The 17,648-nt window shown below is 36.8% G+C and overlaps 1 protein-coding gene across 3 annotated transcripts in view; it reads right to left on the reverse strand.

Moving 5' to 3' along the window:
- The window catches only part of LOC145692787 (TBCC domain-containing protein 1-like), a 57,349-nt gene extending 47,535 nt beyond the window's left edge, over positions 1–9,814 (reverse strand). Inside the window, exons 1-3 of one of the 3 annotated variants that reach the window (XM_081768261.1) lie at positions 9,607–9,814; positions 2,765–2,921; positions 14–251 (exon numbers count right to left, since the gene is read on the reverse strand). In XM_081768261.1, coding sequence (XP_081624387.1) covers positions 14–251; positions 2,765–2,896 — 370 coding nt within the window. In that variant the 5' untranslated portion in view covers positions 2,897–2,921; positions 9,607–9,814. The remainder of the gene's footprint in view (positions 1–13; positions 252–2,764; positions 2,922–9,606) is intronic. The other 2 variants (XM_081768260.1, XM_081768262.1) reach the window with 2 other exon arrangements.
- Between the last annotated feature and the right edge of the window lie 7,834 nt (positions 9,815–17,648).

The raw sequence follows: 17,648 nt of genomic DNA on the forward strand, positions 1-17,648 counted from the left end.
TCTTAGGCTTTACCTGGAGTACTTGGTGGTGGAGAATCCATGCTAGCTAATGATTCTATCCATTCTTTCGTTGCTGCTTGATGATTGCTTGTAGGAAACGTTGTAAGCCAAGCAAGTTGGAAGTACATCCAGGCTATATGCGGAGCAAGGAACAATTTGTCTACAGCCAAATGCTTCCATACATCATAACTTAAGACAGGAAACCCCGCCGCGCCTTTGTTTCTACAATACGTAACAACCTTCTTCAAATGCTGGCAAAACAGAAACGGTAAAAAAAAGCTATTGAGACAGAATTAGGAATTTTACGCAATAATAATAATTTAATGTATATTGGCAAAACTTCACGCTTACAACTAGAAAAGAAATAAAATCACTATAATTCATTCCTTCCTAGGTCGTTATAGGATACAATGTAAGTATACATATTCTAAATTAAAACCAGTTGAGAATGCTCCAAGAACATTTCCAGAACGAACTTAAAAATAATTTTTTATTAACTTCTACAGGCTTTATACCAATTGTTATATGTAACAAAAGACACACTGACCAAAGCTTAAAACCCACTTTATTTTAAATTATAATTTGTAACGGTTTCGGATATCTAACATGCCCTTCTTCAGATCTCTTTTGTTAAAATAATCAATACAAAGCCATGAATAGTCTTACTAAACAATTCTTATAATATATCTATCCATTTATAACTTCTCTGAGTACTAAATTTTTTCCACGTGTTTTATTTAAGAGTTCTGTTAAAACCTCTACGATATGTTGTTTTACGAAGACACATACTCAAAATTGAAAAATTTGCAAAACATCATCTCTCTATGACTTACAGTTCCCGAGATATGCTCCTTAAATCTCCAGAAACAGAACCTTTTGGCCAATACGGTGGCCAGTTGGCCAGTGGCCACCGGTTACTATTTGGTACCAAAATGTTCACTATCCTCTTAGGTATTGATCAACACAATATGATCTCAATATGATCTCTCTATGACTTACGGTTCCTGAGATATAGCTCCTTACACCTCCCAGATCCGAACTTTCTGCCAATATCTGGTGAACGGTGGCCAGTTGGCCAGCTGCTACCAGTTACTATTTGGTACCAAAATGTTCACTATCCTCTTAGGTATTGATCAACACAATATGATCTCAATATGATCTCTCTATGACTTACGGTTCCTGAGATATAGCTCCTTACACCTCCCAGATCCGAACTTTCTGCCAATATGTGGGGAACGGTGGCCAGTTGGCCAGCTGCTACCAGTTACTATTTGGTACCAAAATGTTCGCTATCCTCTTAGGTATTGATCAACACCAATATGCTCTCTCTCTATGACTTACGGTTCCCGAGATATGGCTACTTAAATCTCCCGAAATCGGAACTTTTTTTGGACAATATCTGGGGAACTGTAAGAGTGACGCGAAAAATTCCATCATTTCTTTAGATATTTTTTTGATGCTCTATCAAATGAAGGGCTTAAAATTGAAAAATTCGCAAATAACAGACACACACACACATATATAGACATAGAAAACGAACTTCTTAACTCGTTCTTAAGTCCTAATCTTACATCCCAGAAAAAAATGTATTATACGTATTTCTTAAATTATTTCGATTCCCGCAGGAGTTTTCTTCAGTAAAAAATAAATAAATAAAATTTACAAATAGTATGTTTTGGTTAAAAAGATACAATTCTCTTCAATTGAAAGTTCAGGTGATACATGTACATTTATATAAAGGGATGATGCACACGTTGCTTTAAATAAGGAATAACCTCTATTTTGCTTAAAGAATAAAAAAAATGTATCGTACCGTATGGCCGTTGTTCAGCACTACACTTCTTTAAAAATTAATTCCGGTAGCTGGCCAGAAATATTTTTGGACATAACAAACGAATTTTGGTTCCGGTTATTCAGTTTGCTCAAACGATATTTTCTAGAAGCACAAACAGTATTCTTACGAAAGCACAGACTATTGAAAGAATAGAAACATTGGAGAATTAGTGCTTTTGCTACAGACCATGGAAGCGTTTAATTTCAATTTATTAGCAAAGGATAGTTTATAAAAATTATCACAGAGAAGTCACTTTTGCAAGAAGATTGTGGACAGTATAAAATGTTTTATGTACATATTTTAGTCGGAAGAACACATCGCCTGTTTATTTCAAGGGTGACAACTCAAAATACCTAACTTTTCAGGAGATGCGTTTGAAAGTTTCGAAACGCAATGAAAACAAATAGACCAAAGAACGATATAAAGTGCTCTCTACCGCTCAGTTTTGGAAGCACATCTATGAAATTTTCACCAGAGATAGACATCAAGATTACCTTTGATTTTCTGCCCATAAATCAATAAGGGCGATTTTTGAGTTATGATTTTTGAGTTATGTCACTCTTGAAATAAACAGGCAATATGTTAAATTTTTCTACAGTTATTAGTGGCATGCTTTGTACACAAGATTTAAGATTTAATTGCTTATGATTGAGGAATTGCCCTAAAATAAATATGTGCGAAATTATTTTTATGCAAGTGGACCTTATAAAATTGTCATGTTAGTCTGTCCGTTACTCCACACAACTCTTAAACGAAATTGGCTATAAATTATACTAAATTTATCAGAGACTTAAAATAATTTAACAAACTTAATACATTTTTTGTGGGATGCCGGATTAGTACTTAATTTTGATAAATATATAACTTTGAGAACGGAAAATTCAAAGATTTTATTGATTTCTATTTTTTAAATATAAAAAAGATATTTACCTCAGTAACATACTGAATAGAGGTAGAATATGGTAAAGCTCCATATACAAAAATATCACAGTTGACCCATAAACTAATTTCTGCATTGTCCATTATACTTTCAATGGAGTCTTCTGATAGACGGTTTTCCATTAGTGATTTTTCAGACCTTCAGAACCTTTAAAAAACATTAATAATAAAATAAAAATAAAAAATGGATAATAATTTTCAAACTAGTTCCTAATGCATAGTATTCATATAAAGCAGAGGAGGAAAAATTAATTAATGATATACATCAATATTATACATATATACTTTAATGTTCGATCAATTTCAAAGTTTGTAAAACTAGAGCTATTAAAGGGGACGTTCCAAATTGGTTATAAACCCAATGCCATACAAATCGTATACAATGAGAACATATTTATTCTAGTAGGAAGCGACTACACACAGGGAATGAACGAAATCCTAGAAGAAACTAAAATTATGTAACTCTATAACTATTAAGTTTATTAATAAACTTTTCTGTATACTTACAGCAAGGTTTAATTTTTTTTTTTTTACTTGTTACAGGATTTTTCCTAAGGCCACTCCCATTTTTATATTATTTATTTTTAAATTTTCGTGAATAACATAATGACACTGAAGAATATAAAAAAATAAAGGAAGTGATCCAGATAGTTATTCACGACTAATTGTCTTTTAAGTTGATCACTAAATTAAAAAAAAAAAAAAAAAAAAAAATGGAGGTGAGCTTAGGCTTACCCCCGAAACCCTCAACTGTGTCCTTTTGCCAAAGAAAGAAAGAACTGAGTGCTAACAGGTGCTCGTAAGGGATATTCAGAATTACATATTTATCTTGTTCTGCAGGTCGATCCGATTAGCTGGTTTCTGTGAATACCGCCCAGTCTTTATATGTCCCCAAAGCCAGTAATCACAAGGTATCATCTCGCAGGTCAAGGTGTGGGTCCTATTCGGCCAATCCATCTCTCCCGAAATTATTCGTTACGAAACTGATGAACCTCAAACGCAAAACTTTGTTGCAGGTCGATCTCATTGACAATGCTTAACTTTTCAAGTTTTGACACAACAAATATCCGTAACATGTTCAGATAATTGTATCTTCCTCGAAAGAAAATGGATTAATAATATGGGCCATTGAAACTGTGCATCAGGCATTTGAGTTTGGAACTGATTTCGGGCTCAAAAAGCATATGCACCTCCAACCCAATTTTGGGAGTTGTGCCTGTTTCTCCAAAAAGTAAAACGTAGCCTCATATGAGAACAGAATCCGAGAAAAAAAAAAGTTACTATTACCTTGGAAACGGGTAATCATTGATTCACAAAATTTTATTTTCATATCACGTTCTTCATCTATCAGATAGTGTAGAAATTTTAACTTGTAGGTCTGGGCCTTCAACTTCTTGCGTACAATCCTCTGGCCTTGGCATTTCCAGTTCCAACGATCTGTATTTAAGCGATTTTATTGGATTCCGTTCCACAATTTCTGCACTGTCTGAATCACATAGTTACTCATTCCTAGCTTTGAACTTTTCATATCATCTATTACTATGGAAATAAAATTCAATAAAATCTAAAGTGCATACAATATCTTGCAGAATCATACTATTAAAAATATGGCGAAACCATACTGATGGTTGGTTATATGCGTATAACATACATTTTTAAAACATATTTTGGCGTATTTTCAAGTTCTCTTCGGTTTACATCAATATAATTCAAAGTATTTAGGCCATTCTGTCTTATTCAAGCAAAGAAGAACTACAGAAGGCTCTAAGAAAATATCGTGCTCAAAAACAGCGGACCAGTCGAAGGTACCAAATTCTGAATAATTGTCAAGCATAAATAAAATGTATGCAGCAAGTTAAGAAATTGTAATCTTTCTTAAGATAACTCTATTTACGCACATACCGCTTTTACACCAGTCCTACCTTACCGGAACAGGATAAGCTGCAAATCAACTTATAGTGATCACTTCATACATCTTGGTTTATGTCTTGTGAGTTTGTCTATGGTAGCGACTTCCCTAAATCTATGACTAAAGTTAAGAAAATTGATTAAACAATTCACATGGCAGAATGTTGCACTTTGTTCCAAGTTTCTATTAAACAATGATACGTAGTGCTTACTTTTATTTATGTATTTAGTGTTTATAATTAACTGTGCTCTTATACTTGGAGATGGCAGTTACTTTAGGTTTTGTTTTAATCTTTAACCCTTTGCAGTCTCTTATCTTTTTCCCCAGTTTGTCTGCTTTATTCTCACTTCAGCTTTTATTCTTTCTGAAGCACAGTGGATGGTTGGTGGATGCTTAAGATCTCAAGGTGAGGTTGAGAACCCTTCTTTGTCTACTCTTTCTTCTATCATAATAGTCTTTTAGTTTTCTCTCGTAATAGTTAAGGCTCCGCTCAACGCTGTGTTTGTGTGGTTCATCATGTTCGTCTTGTGTTATGCTTCTTGTATGTTCTTCTTACAAGTAGGTGATGAATTTGAATATTTCATCGCTTTGAGAACTCTCAATGCTAAGTTAAATATAGTATCTGGGGTGAAGAAATTCGGAAATAGGCCAGAACTGGTTCCACTTACTCAGAAGCTTCTTACATCTGCTAAGTGTGCTTACCGTAACTACAAAGCATACTTAGAAAACCTAAGAAAGGAGGAAGCTCAAAAAGAAGAAGTAAAGAAGAAAAGATGAAACAAAACAACAAAGAGAGAGGTGATGGACAAATTGACAAACAAGGTGTATGATGAGATTTTGGTCACTTTTTCGTGTGCTTTTGGTCACTTTTTAACTATTTACAAGAGACCAGATCTGAATTCATTTGTTACATTACAGTATTTGGTATTCAATTCTTACACGTTATGAACACGTTCCAGGATTCAAATTACAGACTGTCGCAGAAAGAAGTTTGATTAGACATCGGTCTGGAATGAATAAAACTAAAAGTCGAGTTCCACTCGACAAAGGACCGCAAAGGGTTACTTCAATGTACCCAGTTATGACCTTTATGCTAAAGGAGACGCGGAATTAGAGGAAAGTTTGACTTAAACTATTCACTGAGCAAAACAATGCGTTTAATGTAAAAATTATTAATGTGCAACAGTTTCACCAACTTTGGCTTCAGTCGGACACTAGATTCATAGTGTCTAATGAAGCCGAAGTGAGTATTTGGCGAAACTGTTACATGCTAATAATTTTTACAATAAACGCATTCAGGGTGTCTACTAAAATTCCAAAATCAAATTTCGTGACTTTTTCGTGACCTTTTCTTTACCAAATCACAAAATTTTCTAACGTTTTCAAGAGCGAATTTGGGTGCTAATTAGACCGAATTTTCATCCATGCGATAGAAACGTACTTTGCTTGCGATTTGGTAGCGTCTAAAGCCGACTACAGACATTTTTAGTGGCGAATTTTGACGTTTTATAGAACAACATTTTCCAATTTGTACTTATATTTGTACAGTTTAAAAAAAAATCGTGACCCAAAAGCTAAATTTCGTGACTTTCATGACCGTTTTCTGATTTCGTGTCTTTCATGACCGTTTTCTGATTTCGTGACTTTCATGACCGTTTTCTGATTTCGTGACTTTCATGACCGTTTTCTGATTTCGTGACTTTCATGACCGTTTTCTGATTTCGTGACTTTCATGACCGTTTTCTGATTTCGTGACTTTCATGACCGTTTTCTGATTTCGTGACTTTTTCGTGATCGATAGACACCCTGGCATTGCTTTGCTCAGTAAATAGTTTAAATCAACTTTAAGTCTATAAAAAGCAAAGCTTGTACAGTGGAAAACACTAGTTAATAAAAAAAGTGAGTGTCTTGAAAGAAGCGGTGGACTGTGACAGGATAACAATACAGTATGAACCATGAACACCATGTTCCTCACCACCAACTAATATGACCTGAGGTCGAACTCGGGTACCTTGCAGCAGAGGTGAGCGCTCTACCACTGAGCCACCGTACCCCATTCGTCATTAGAATTTGGTGCTTTCCATGTGATTCATTTGACGTATAATTGGTAACCGGAGAATCTTGTCCATCGGAAAAGCATGAAGGTAGATTATTTGTACAAATTCACAGTTTTCACGAAACAGTTCTAACGAACTCAACATATTTCTATTGGATAGCATGTAGGATTGAAAAAGCCTTCGGAAGTTGTAGAACATGAATGGATGAATCAAAAATGACGTTTCCGCCAGTACTTTAAACAGCAAATGCATCAAAGATTAAAAAGGTAGGAAACATATTTACATGAAAGTAAATTAAACACAGAATGTCCTATACTTTTTTTTTCTTATCAGACTATTTTTTTGGAGCAAAGAATATGACTCGGAATCTTGCACTTTGGTTGACAGCGGAAGTCATAAAATTAATTGACTCACCCCTGACAATATTGCAGTTTAAAAAATAAATACAAGTAAACTGATTAAGACATTCTCTGGAAAGAAGTTATAACAACGACATGGTAGATATGGTGGAAAGAAAAATACGGAGAAACCTCCAATGGACAGACGATATTAAAACCGTTAACTGGTACAAGGCAAAATGTTTCTAGATGATTATGAAGTTAATGAATTCATGAATTCAATTCGTGGTAAATGACATAGTTGCAAAATACTTAGGGTTAGTTTCAACTGATGTGAGCTGCATATCAATTCATGGTTTATGTACTTCCTTGATGAGGAAATGCATTATTTCATGTGGGGAGTTGCATTCCTGGGTGCCCTTGCTGCAGATTCATTCCAGGACAACTTAATTGTTATGAGTATAAATACAGTATCAGGGCATATGCAGTAAAAAATTGTGCAAAAATATCAACCAACATGTGCTCGGTTGCAAATGAAAAGCTCGGGCTTCATCTAACTGAGAGAGTGCAGCGGTGCAAGCATGTTAACGACGGTGAGTATGCGCGTAAACTAGGATGTTGCCAAAGAGTGACTTTTCATATAAATGCTCCACGGTTAACAATAAAACGAAATAATATCAAACAATGTTCCACTATCTCATTGCTGCTGTAAATTTTCCAAATTTTTAGCAGCTCTGCCCCACAACTGCAGAACTTAACCCAACTCGCAGTAATTTTGGTACTGTCCCAGTTTAGATCAACATAGATTTGTAAACTTTACGGAAGAAATCTGTCGTATTTTGAAAGACCCATGTATAAAAACTAGAATATATCGGGATCTTATCTCCCACATAAATAGGATAGAAATACGAAATGCAAAGTGTGCTCTACGGAACCCATGACGAAGTGAAGTGCTACATAAAGGCAGTGTGCAAAGGGATTATAAAAGTGTCGCGAAGCTATGCCACACGTGTATTTATGGTATGATTTTTTTTTCTTCAATATCATAGTTTTTGCCTATAATCACAATCGCTGACGCGCATGCTTCCTATGGTCGCACTTCCGCGTAGACACCCCCACTATAATTCGCTGATAGAATTCTCCCTTCTTAGTCGACATCAAACACAACTTACTTAAGTGTTTCTGCACTAGCTTTTATGGTATGTTACCACGCTGGATTTATACTCATAATGGTTAGGCAATCCCAAAGTGAATCTGCACCTGTTGATGCAACTTACTCTCAAGAACACTTACTAAGGGACGATGTGTGAAATTCTTGATGAATGTGTTTCTCTAAATCGGGATTGTGTGATAATTCTTTCTTCATAGGCTAAAATCTTAGGTAAGTCTTTACTTTGACTCCAACTGTGACTTTAATCGGTTCTTATAGGTTCAGTTACTTCCTGGAACTGTTTGTGCGTGAGTCACTTGTTAGAACTGTTCGTGCCTTTGGTGTGACGTCTTAGTTCATATTTTTCCCACTAGGTGTCTGTATAGTCATATGGTAGTTGGTTAGTAGTCACATGTTCTGTGTGCATGTATGTGTGTGCTGCTGCTTGTGGCATGCGAGAAGCGCGTAATTGAATTGGTTGAATTGAGTTAGAGAATACCTATCATAGTTGTGGTCTAAAGTGAAGATATTTTCGACGTATTGTAAAAGTAGACGTTTATTGGTTTCTTGTTTGTAATAATAGCAAGTGTGCTCGGTTTAATAAAACGACGTGTGTGCGGAAAGGAACATTTTTCAGTAATGTTGAGTATTGTGCATGTGTTCTTGGTATCTTATTTTTTCGTGTGTGGAATCAGCAGTTATGAGTTCATTATTCATGAGTGTTCTCCTATGGCGAAATGGTGAGTGTTTTCTTTTTTTAATTCATATTATTTTTATTCTTGATTTGTTTTGCATTTGAGTATTAGGCAAAGTATTTGGTTTGCTGCTGCTTGTCCTATTGTCTTGTTGAGATGTATTTTTTTTCTTTGTCATGCACTGATTTATGATTAGAGACGAATGTTTTTTTTTTTAAATTTTTCCCTAATTATCTTAGCTTTATAGTAGTGGTGTGATTATTTATTATTATTTTGGATGTTTTTATGGTACTTGAGCGGGGGGTTTGGGGGGCGGTAGCCCCCATTTAGATCTCAAAATTCATAGTCACCGCTTCACCTGAATTGATGTTTAGTAACATTGTGGCCCTTGTACTTATAGTATAATTCTTAACATCGTATAGTAACATTGTGGCCCTTGTACTTATAGTATAATTCTTAACATCGTACATTACTTTCACTGTGTTAGTAATTGTAATCGATTCATGTGATCCGGTTGAAGTCACAGTTGGAGTCAAAGTAAAAATTTGCCAAATCTTAACCTACAATGCTTTCGTCATTCAATACTATTGCCTTATAAAGAAATTATTATTTCTAGCTTTCAAATATAAATAAATAAAAATCGTCAGAATTAATTTTATTCTTTCACATTCTGGTCATATTTACCTATTTTGGATATTCATTTACACAACGCCTCTAAAACCATAGAAATTACTACTAAACACATGGGCAAATATCGTAAATCAAACAAGAAATTTGTTGTAATGACACTTCTTTGCAAATAAATACGAATCGTCTGTTTTCACTCGTTCGATTGACGCGCCATGCTTTTGTTTTTAAATTCGTCTCACTCACGCTCTCAATGTTTCCATACTCCAGATGCCCAATGAGCAATGCAATCGGTAAAATGGGGGTCTATACATTTGTTTGGTTGTTTGTAATAAGCGTTACTTGCCACTGTCTTGAACAAGACTAATTATCGGCAATTTACAAAGCTAATTAAGTGTGTAAAATGTGAAGATTTGATTAGTGGAAAATGATAAAAAGTAATAAGATGAGTACAAAGTCATAAAACATGTACAAAGTAATAAGTATGATAAAGTAAAAATACGTGAAAAAGTAATGCCACAAACGGGAAAGAGTCAAATCAGGAGAGAAGTATGGCACAATAGGGAAAAGGTCAAAATCGGGTGAGAAGTTCCTACAGTTAAAGAGAGCTGAAGGCCAAGATGGACAGGGCAAAAGGTAGAGAAAAGTGGGTAGTGTAAAATGAATGGAAAAAAGTGTATAAAAACAAGGGAATGTATGAACGTGTAAAGGGAAAAAAGAGTGCAAGTGTAGTGTATATGTATACAAAGTCCCACTCAACTCTCGTCGTCACAGAGCACACAAAACACGATGCACTCGCCTTAATGACCACTGTCGAACTCGTCTATACATTTAAAGTAGTATAAATCCCAACAAGACCACCCTGGTGGAATTTACAAAAAACAGGAAGCAGAGACCCATCCACCTCTCCCTACAAGGAACCAACCTCCCACTCAGTCCCCATGCAAAATACCTCGGTGTCATCCTCGACAAGAAACTTTCCTTCATCCCCCACCTCTCCGCTACAGCGAAGAAGGCGACACAACGCTTCCGAGCCCTCCTTCCGCTCTTCCTGAGCCCCCAAATCACTCATGAAACCAAGCTTCACGTCTAAAAGATGTGCATCAGATCGGTACTGCTGTACGCCCACCAAGCCTGGGGCCACATACCACACACACATCTCCGCCAGCTGCAAGTGGTTCAAAACAAAACTGCGAGAGCAATCACAGGACACTCGTGGGACACCAGGGTGGCTCAACTTCATGAAGATCTCAACTTGGCGACGCTGAATGAGGTCAGACAACAACAACCAGCTTCCTTCTGGCGCCAGGTCAGAAGTTCTGCATACCCACACATTGAGAACATCGCCACCAAAGAACCAAGAAGACATTTGTACAGGATGCCTCGCCCCTGAACACCCCAGATGACCAGCACGGAGCCAGCGACAGTTGCGGCCCCGAAGAACAGTTACGCCACTCAAAACAAGCCACGCCGCAACAAACATGGAAGGCAAGGGCTAAAGCCCGTCACTTCACTACTCAACAACAGCCACGACAAGGACTGACTGACTGACTGAATGAATCTGGATGAAAACAGTGGCGTCTCGTGACATAGGGCCTTATGCAGAGTTGTTCTGACGCATGATTAGTGCCATACTTAAGAGTTCGACTAACATATGATTCTTGAAGTAGTCAGACCTTTAGTATGACCCTAATAATACTTTAAAACAACTGTGCATAAGGCCCATAGTCTTTTGGTAATTCCCAGACCTCTAACACATTTTCTATCCCCACACCAACTTGGAGTTTGCGTCCCACGTGGAGCAGAAGCAGCAGTCCACGCTGCTCGTATGTACTACTCTTTTCCACACCATCAGGAGAAAATGTTTCTGAAGATACTTTAGAAACGCATTTAACGAGTTGAATCGTGATTCTATGCTCATACAGGTAAAAAAACAGTTTCCCGTCAATTTATCGATACGTCCATCAGTGTTATTCGAAACCGAGCAACTTATACTTAGAATACGAAATAATCCTCTCTCAGCGTGGCGTACAACAAGGAGACCCTCTTGGCTCTGGTTTTTTTCGCACTAACTTTACAATCCATCTTTAACAGTATCAATACGGAACTGAACATATGGTATTTGGATGACGGGACTGTAGCTGGAGACAAGGATACAGTACTAGAGACATTAGAAATGATCCGTAGACAGGCTAAGGAGATCAAATTGCAAATGAATTTCTGCAAATGTGAGGTTAGCTTTCTCGGAGTCTCCAATGAGCAGGCTAATAACCTCTTCAAGCTGTTTAACGAAGTCGCGCCTGGGATTCAAAGAATTTCGACAGATAACGCCAGCTTACTAAGAGCAGCATTATCTAATGAGGCAAGACGAATAATATTAAAAGATAAAATTTCTAAATTAGAATTCTTCTTTACACGTCTTTCCTTGATTTCATCGCACTCGGCCTTTACCTACTACGCGCCTCATTGTCCATGCCAAGGCTGCTATACTTTTTTCGCTGTGCTCCATCTTGGCGGGATGCTGATCTTCTGGAATGCTATGACAACACTTTAAAAGCCGGTCTAGAATCTATCCTGAATTGCTCACTCAACAATAACTCTTGGTTGCAGGCGTCCCTTCCTGTTAACCGCGGAGGTCTCGGCATTGGCCGCGCCATGGACCTGGCTATTTCATCCTTTCTGTCTTCATTATATGGCGCTAAACCATTGATCGAGACCACTCTCCAACAAGATCTTAGCCTTGTAACGGATTCGGATGTCAACGACAGCATTTCTAAGTGGTAATTTATCATGGGATCAGATCCCCCTGATCTTGATAAGAGAGGATTACAATCCTCTTGGGACGATCCTATTATAAATCATCACTTTTCTTCTCTACTTCAGTCATCCGATAACCCAGAAGACAAGGTCAGACTCCTAGCTACATCATCTCCTGAAGCAAGCGCTTGGCTCTATGCTATCCCATCACCTTCTTTAGGATTGCATCTTCCCAATGACAGTTTTCGAATTGCCAGTGCACTGCATTTGGGAGCAGATGTTTGCGAGCAACACAGATGTTCTGCCTGTAGGAGTGTCGTAAACAAGAAGAGTCTTCACGGACCCTTCTGTGCCAATAGTGCGGGTAGACATTCACGCCACTCCAGTGTGAACGACATTATGATGAGGGCACTAATTTCAGCAGGCGTTTCTTCTATACGCGAACCGTTGGGATGCAGTCGTGCAGACGGTAAGAGGCCAGATGGTATGACCCTAATACTGTGGAAGAAAGGAAAAGCACTTTTATGTGATTTTACTTGTTCCGATACCTTCGTCCCATCAAATCTACATTCTTCTTCAGCACAAGCTGGCAACGTGGCTGCTCGCCGAGAAAGAGAAAATCGCAAAAAGTACAGCAATTTCCTTGACAAATATCATTTTGTCACTATAGCTATCGAATCAGGTGGTTCCTGGGGTCCCGAAGGTCTTAACTTTATAAAAGAAGTCGGACACAGCATTTATTTATTTATCGTCAGGAGACGCTAGAGCAACCTCTTTTCTGCTGCAACGCATCAGTATGGCAAGGGAACGTTGCATCAGTTTGGGGAACGCTACCATCTGGTAAGGAACTGGAGGAGATCTTTTTTCTGTAATCATCTCGGCGAAAATTTTAAAGTGCTGTTGTTTTAAAGCTTCTCGACAATTGTTAATCATTTCAAATTAACCTATATATGTTTTTTTCTTGTAATTATGTGCATTTGCTTATTCTTTTATATATCGCAACAATTGTTCCGTAGATGTTGTCAGGTTCCAATATTATTGTTCTCATAGTCTATGTTTCTACACATATATTGTTAAATTGTCTTGCATTGTTAAATTTGTCTTTTGATTTTCCTTATAGCGTATTCCAACACAAAGTTAAATAATAATGGTGACAACGCATCTCCTTGTTTCAGGCCATTTTCGACGTGAAAGCTCGTGGACAAATATTTTCCTACCCGGACTTACTTTGGGATTCATTTAAACATATCTTAATTAATCTAATTAGCTTTCTCGGTATTCCAAGTTCTGTAAGAATGTTGTATAATGTTTCTCTCCTAACCGAGTCGTACGTCTTACCCGAGTATTGTATTCCCACTTCTTTTCGAGTATTTGTCGAATGGTAAATATTTGGTCGATAGTTAATCGATTTCGTCTAAATCCGCACTGATAATCTCCAATAATTGCATCTGCATAGGGGTCAATTTTGCTAATAGAATATTTGAAAGGATTTTATAGGATGTTGACAGAAGATAAATGCCTTGATAATTATTACAGTCAGTTTTGTCGCCTTTCTTGTGAATTGGAACAATCATTGATTCTTTCCACTCTTGTGGCAATTCTTCCTTCTTCCAGATAAGGAGAATGAGTTTGTGTATCTTGTTCCACAATTTTTCGCCTCCAGCTAAAATTAACTCAGCCGGAATTTCATCTACACCCGGAGATTTGTGTTTCTTTAATTTTTTTTTATAGCGGTTTCTACTTCTATTCGGTTGGGTTCTGGAATATACGGTTCTGCGGTGTGTATCTCCTTTTCTCCACGCACATTAGTTTTTGTCTGCGTGTTCAGCAAATCGTCAAAGAAATCTTTCCATCTATTTAAGATGCTATCCGTATCCGTGAGAACTGTTCCGTCAGCTTTCTTTAATATATAAGCACGAGGTTGATATCCTTTCTTAAATTCGCTGATCCCCTTATACATGTTCCGAATATTTTTATTTTTACTATTATCTTCGAGTTCCTTAATTTTAGCTTTCAGAAAATCGCGTTTCTTTGTTCTAAAAGTTTTGGAAGTTTCCCGCCTGATATCTGCGAGATTTTGTGTAGTTATTTCGTTCGGATTTTGTAGCCACCGTAATTTTGCCTGTTTTCTCTTCTCTGCTAGTTGAATGCATTCCTGGTCGAACCATGACTTGTTCCTACGTATTTCCGCGTGTCGCAATTTTTCTATTGCTGAACTTTTAATGCTATCTAATTTCAATCCAAGTATCCTCAACACTAGTGCACTCCGAATCTTCTAAAACCGAGAATCTATTCGAAACTTCAATCTGGTATTCCTCTCTTACTTGGATCTCTTCTAATTTCTTTAAATTAAATCTCTCCGTTTTCGGACATTGAATATTACCTTTATTCAACGATAATCTCTCTCGTATTATCGCTACTACCAGGTAGTGATCAGTGTCACAATCAGCCCCTCTAAACGACCGGACATCAATTATGCTAGATTGCCTTCTTCTATCTACTAAAACGTGATCAATTTGATTATGTGTTTTTCCGTCTGGTGATGTCCAAGTGTATTTATGAATGTCGCGATGTGGGAATTTTGTACTCTTCACGATTAGGTTTTTGGATGTTGCAAAGTTCACGAGTCTAACACCGTTGTCATTACTTTCCTTATGCAGACTTTCGTTCCCTGCAATCGATTTAAAAATATCCTCTCGTCCTACCATCGCATTGAAATCCCCTAATAGAATTTTCATATGGTATAGCGGGAGTTGGTCAAATATCCGTTCCACTTCTTCGTAAAAAAAGTCTTTTATATCGTCATCCTTATCTGCAGTTGGGGCATGTACATTTAAAACAATAATATCACACCACCATCCCTTAAGAGTAATAAAAGAAAGTCTGTCAGTAACAAATTCAACGCATTTAATTGCTGGTAATATTCGTTTGGGAACGAAAAACCCTGTTCCTAACTGGTGATTTTTATTTCCTTCCCCATAAAAGAATGTAAAATTTTCGGAATTCACAGATCCATTTTCTTCCCATCTAACTTCCTGAACTCCTACTAGGCCCATCCTGTATTTCTCTAACTCACTCGTTACGGATTTTAACGCGCCTGCCCTATAAAGACTGTTAATATTTCATGTTCCAAATCTCATGTCCATTTTCTTTTGGTGAGGTCGTGCCAAGTTATCAGTCCTTGTCCGAGGCTTTTGTGAATGTTTCTGAACAAGTGCCTTTTTTTACAGGATGAGGTTGTTAGCCTTACCCAAACCCCCAAGCTGGAGGACCACAACTGGTCGTCTGTCCGCGACTGTTTATTCAGTATATTCGCAGCTAACCTCTATATCTAGAGGCCTTCTCTTCGATCCGCAACCTGAGGACGCGCCATGCCATGGTGATAGGAACCCACATTACATGGTTATAATCGTTTCACAGCCTGAATATTATAATCCAAATAAATATAATTATTATTATTTATATGTTTATCTGTCGTTAGTAAATAAATTAAAGAAGAATAAAATATTGAATATTTTGTACTTCAAAATATTGGGGGACGCGTCCCCCTCGCCCCCCCCCGCCAGAGACGCCCGTGGTTAACAGTATATACGAAACATGTATGAAATTATTATGATAGTTGCAGAGGTACCTTTAATTACGAACGCTTTGTGCAAATACTTTTGTATTGTAGTCTCAAGACACTTCATGACTGTTTATTTTGTATTTACGTTCTTTGTTAGATGTTAGGCTATATAAGACGAGATTTACACTTTAAAAAGGAGATTACTGTAATGTGTTTGATGCTCTCTCACCTGGAATTGAACTCGGGGCCTGTCCACCGAAGACATGAGCCCCTGGTGCTTACACTAGTTTCAGCATGATAATAATGTGTTTATTACAGTTCTCATACTTCTTTACTTTTTTAATCAGATGTCGCAAATATATTACACAATTCAAGTCCACTACTAATTCCCTTCATATAAGACGCGAGAAAAGCAAAACAATGATATTTTCATTTCGTAATCAATCACTCATTTATTGTTTTAAATTAATTTCGAAATTTCGACACAGTTTAGTTTTCACCTTCAGCTGATAGTTAACTTTGGTCGATTATGTTCTAACTTCTTTCTAAACTTTCACAAATTCGTCAGTGGATTCAAAGATGTATAGTAGTTTGCAATCGTTCAACAGAACCCTCTACAAAATAGGGTTATGATAAGATTTTTCTTACCAGAAATCTTTAGAAAAAAATGATGCCGTATTGAACAGGCCTTAGATCTATATATATAAAAGAGAACGTACAAATCCTTTGTTAGCTCATCACGCTAATACGGCTGAACCAATTTCTTTCATTTTTGGGGGGTTATTAAGATTTGGACCCTAGATGGTTTTTATCATATCACTTTAATTTTCAATTACCAGTGTCTTGAGATAATTGACCATTCAAGTGTCCATAACGTACAAATCCTTTGTTAGCTCATCATAGCTAAATCTAACCGTATTTATATGCAACCCACATGACCGTGTCACTCGGCGGGTTAACATAAATGACAGGCGACATAATGTTAACATTTACTGCAATCTTCTATGGTTTTTATCATATCACTTGAAAGCGAAAAAGTAAAAATTATCTAAGTAACAAAGTTTATTGCGTTCCGGGGTGACCCCAGCGAAGCAGGGTGAACGCTGCTAGTTTACTAGTATTGAGAAAGTATTTTAGGAAAACCTAATTTAGGAAAACTTAACATTACAAACCTATAGAGAAGGGTATATGAAAGTATACGGAATATATCCATCTAATTCTTTTATAGCAGCACATATTTACTTCAATTGAGAGACGTAATGCATTACATGGAAGTATAAGGATGGTTATAAGCATATAAGCTATAGTTTTCAAAACGGTCAGCGTATACCTACCAAAAATTTAGCAGTACATAGGTGATGAAAATTATGGAAAAGAAACAATAAATACTAGCAAACACATTTATAAATCAATCAGCATACCAACACACAAAACGTTTTCACTTTTGCTAGTTTGAAATACACAGAGAGAATAATATTTCTGCGCATAAAGTACAATCTCCGAAGTTAGTACGTCCCCACTCCAAAGAAAAAATCCTTTCCGCGTTTTCTTAGAAGTGTTACAACTGAACAGAACAACTGTACGTTACTGCAAATAACAATACTCGTCTTTCTCTATTTTGCACAGGGCCAGTTCTAGACATTTCTTATTTGTAAGCAAACAATATTTAGGCGCCCTCACGTAAATGATAATAAAAAGAGTAGAAAGCTGTAATTGACAAAAATAATTGCTACAGTTGTAAATTTCTTCAATATCTGTATGTAGTCTTTTTGTGAAT

The sequence above is a fragment of the Thermobia domestica genome, chromosome 8 (assembly GCF_964235325.1).
Source record: "Thermobia domestica chromosome 8, izTheDome1.hap1.1, whole genome shotgun sequence".
Taxonomy (NCBI): domain Eukaryota; kingdom Metazoa; phylum Arthropoda; class Insecta; order Zygentoma; family Lepismatidae; genus Thermobia; species Thermobia domestica.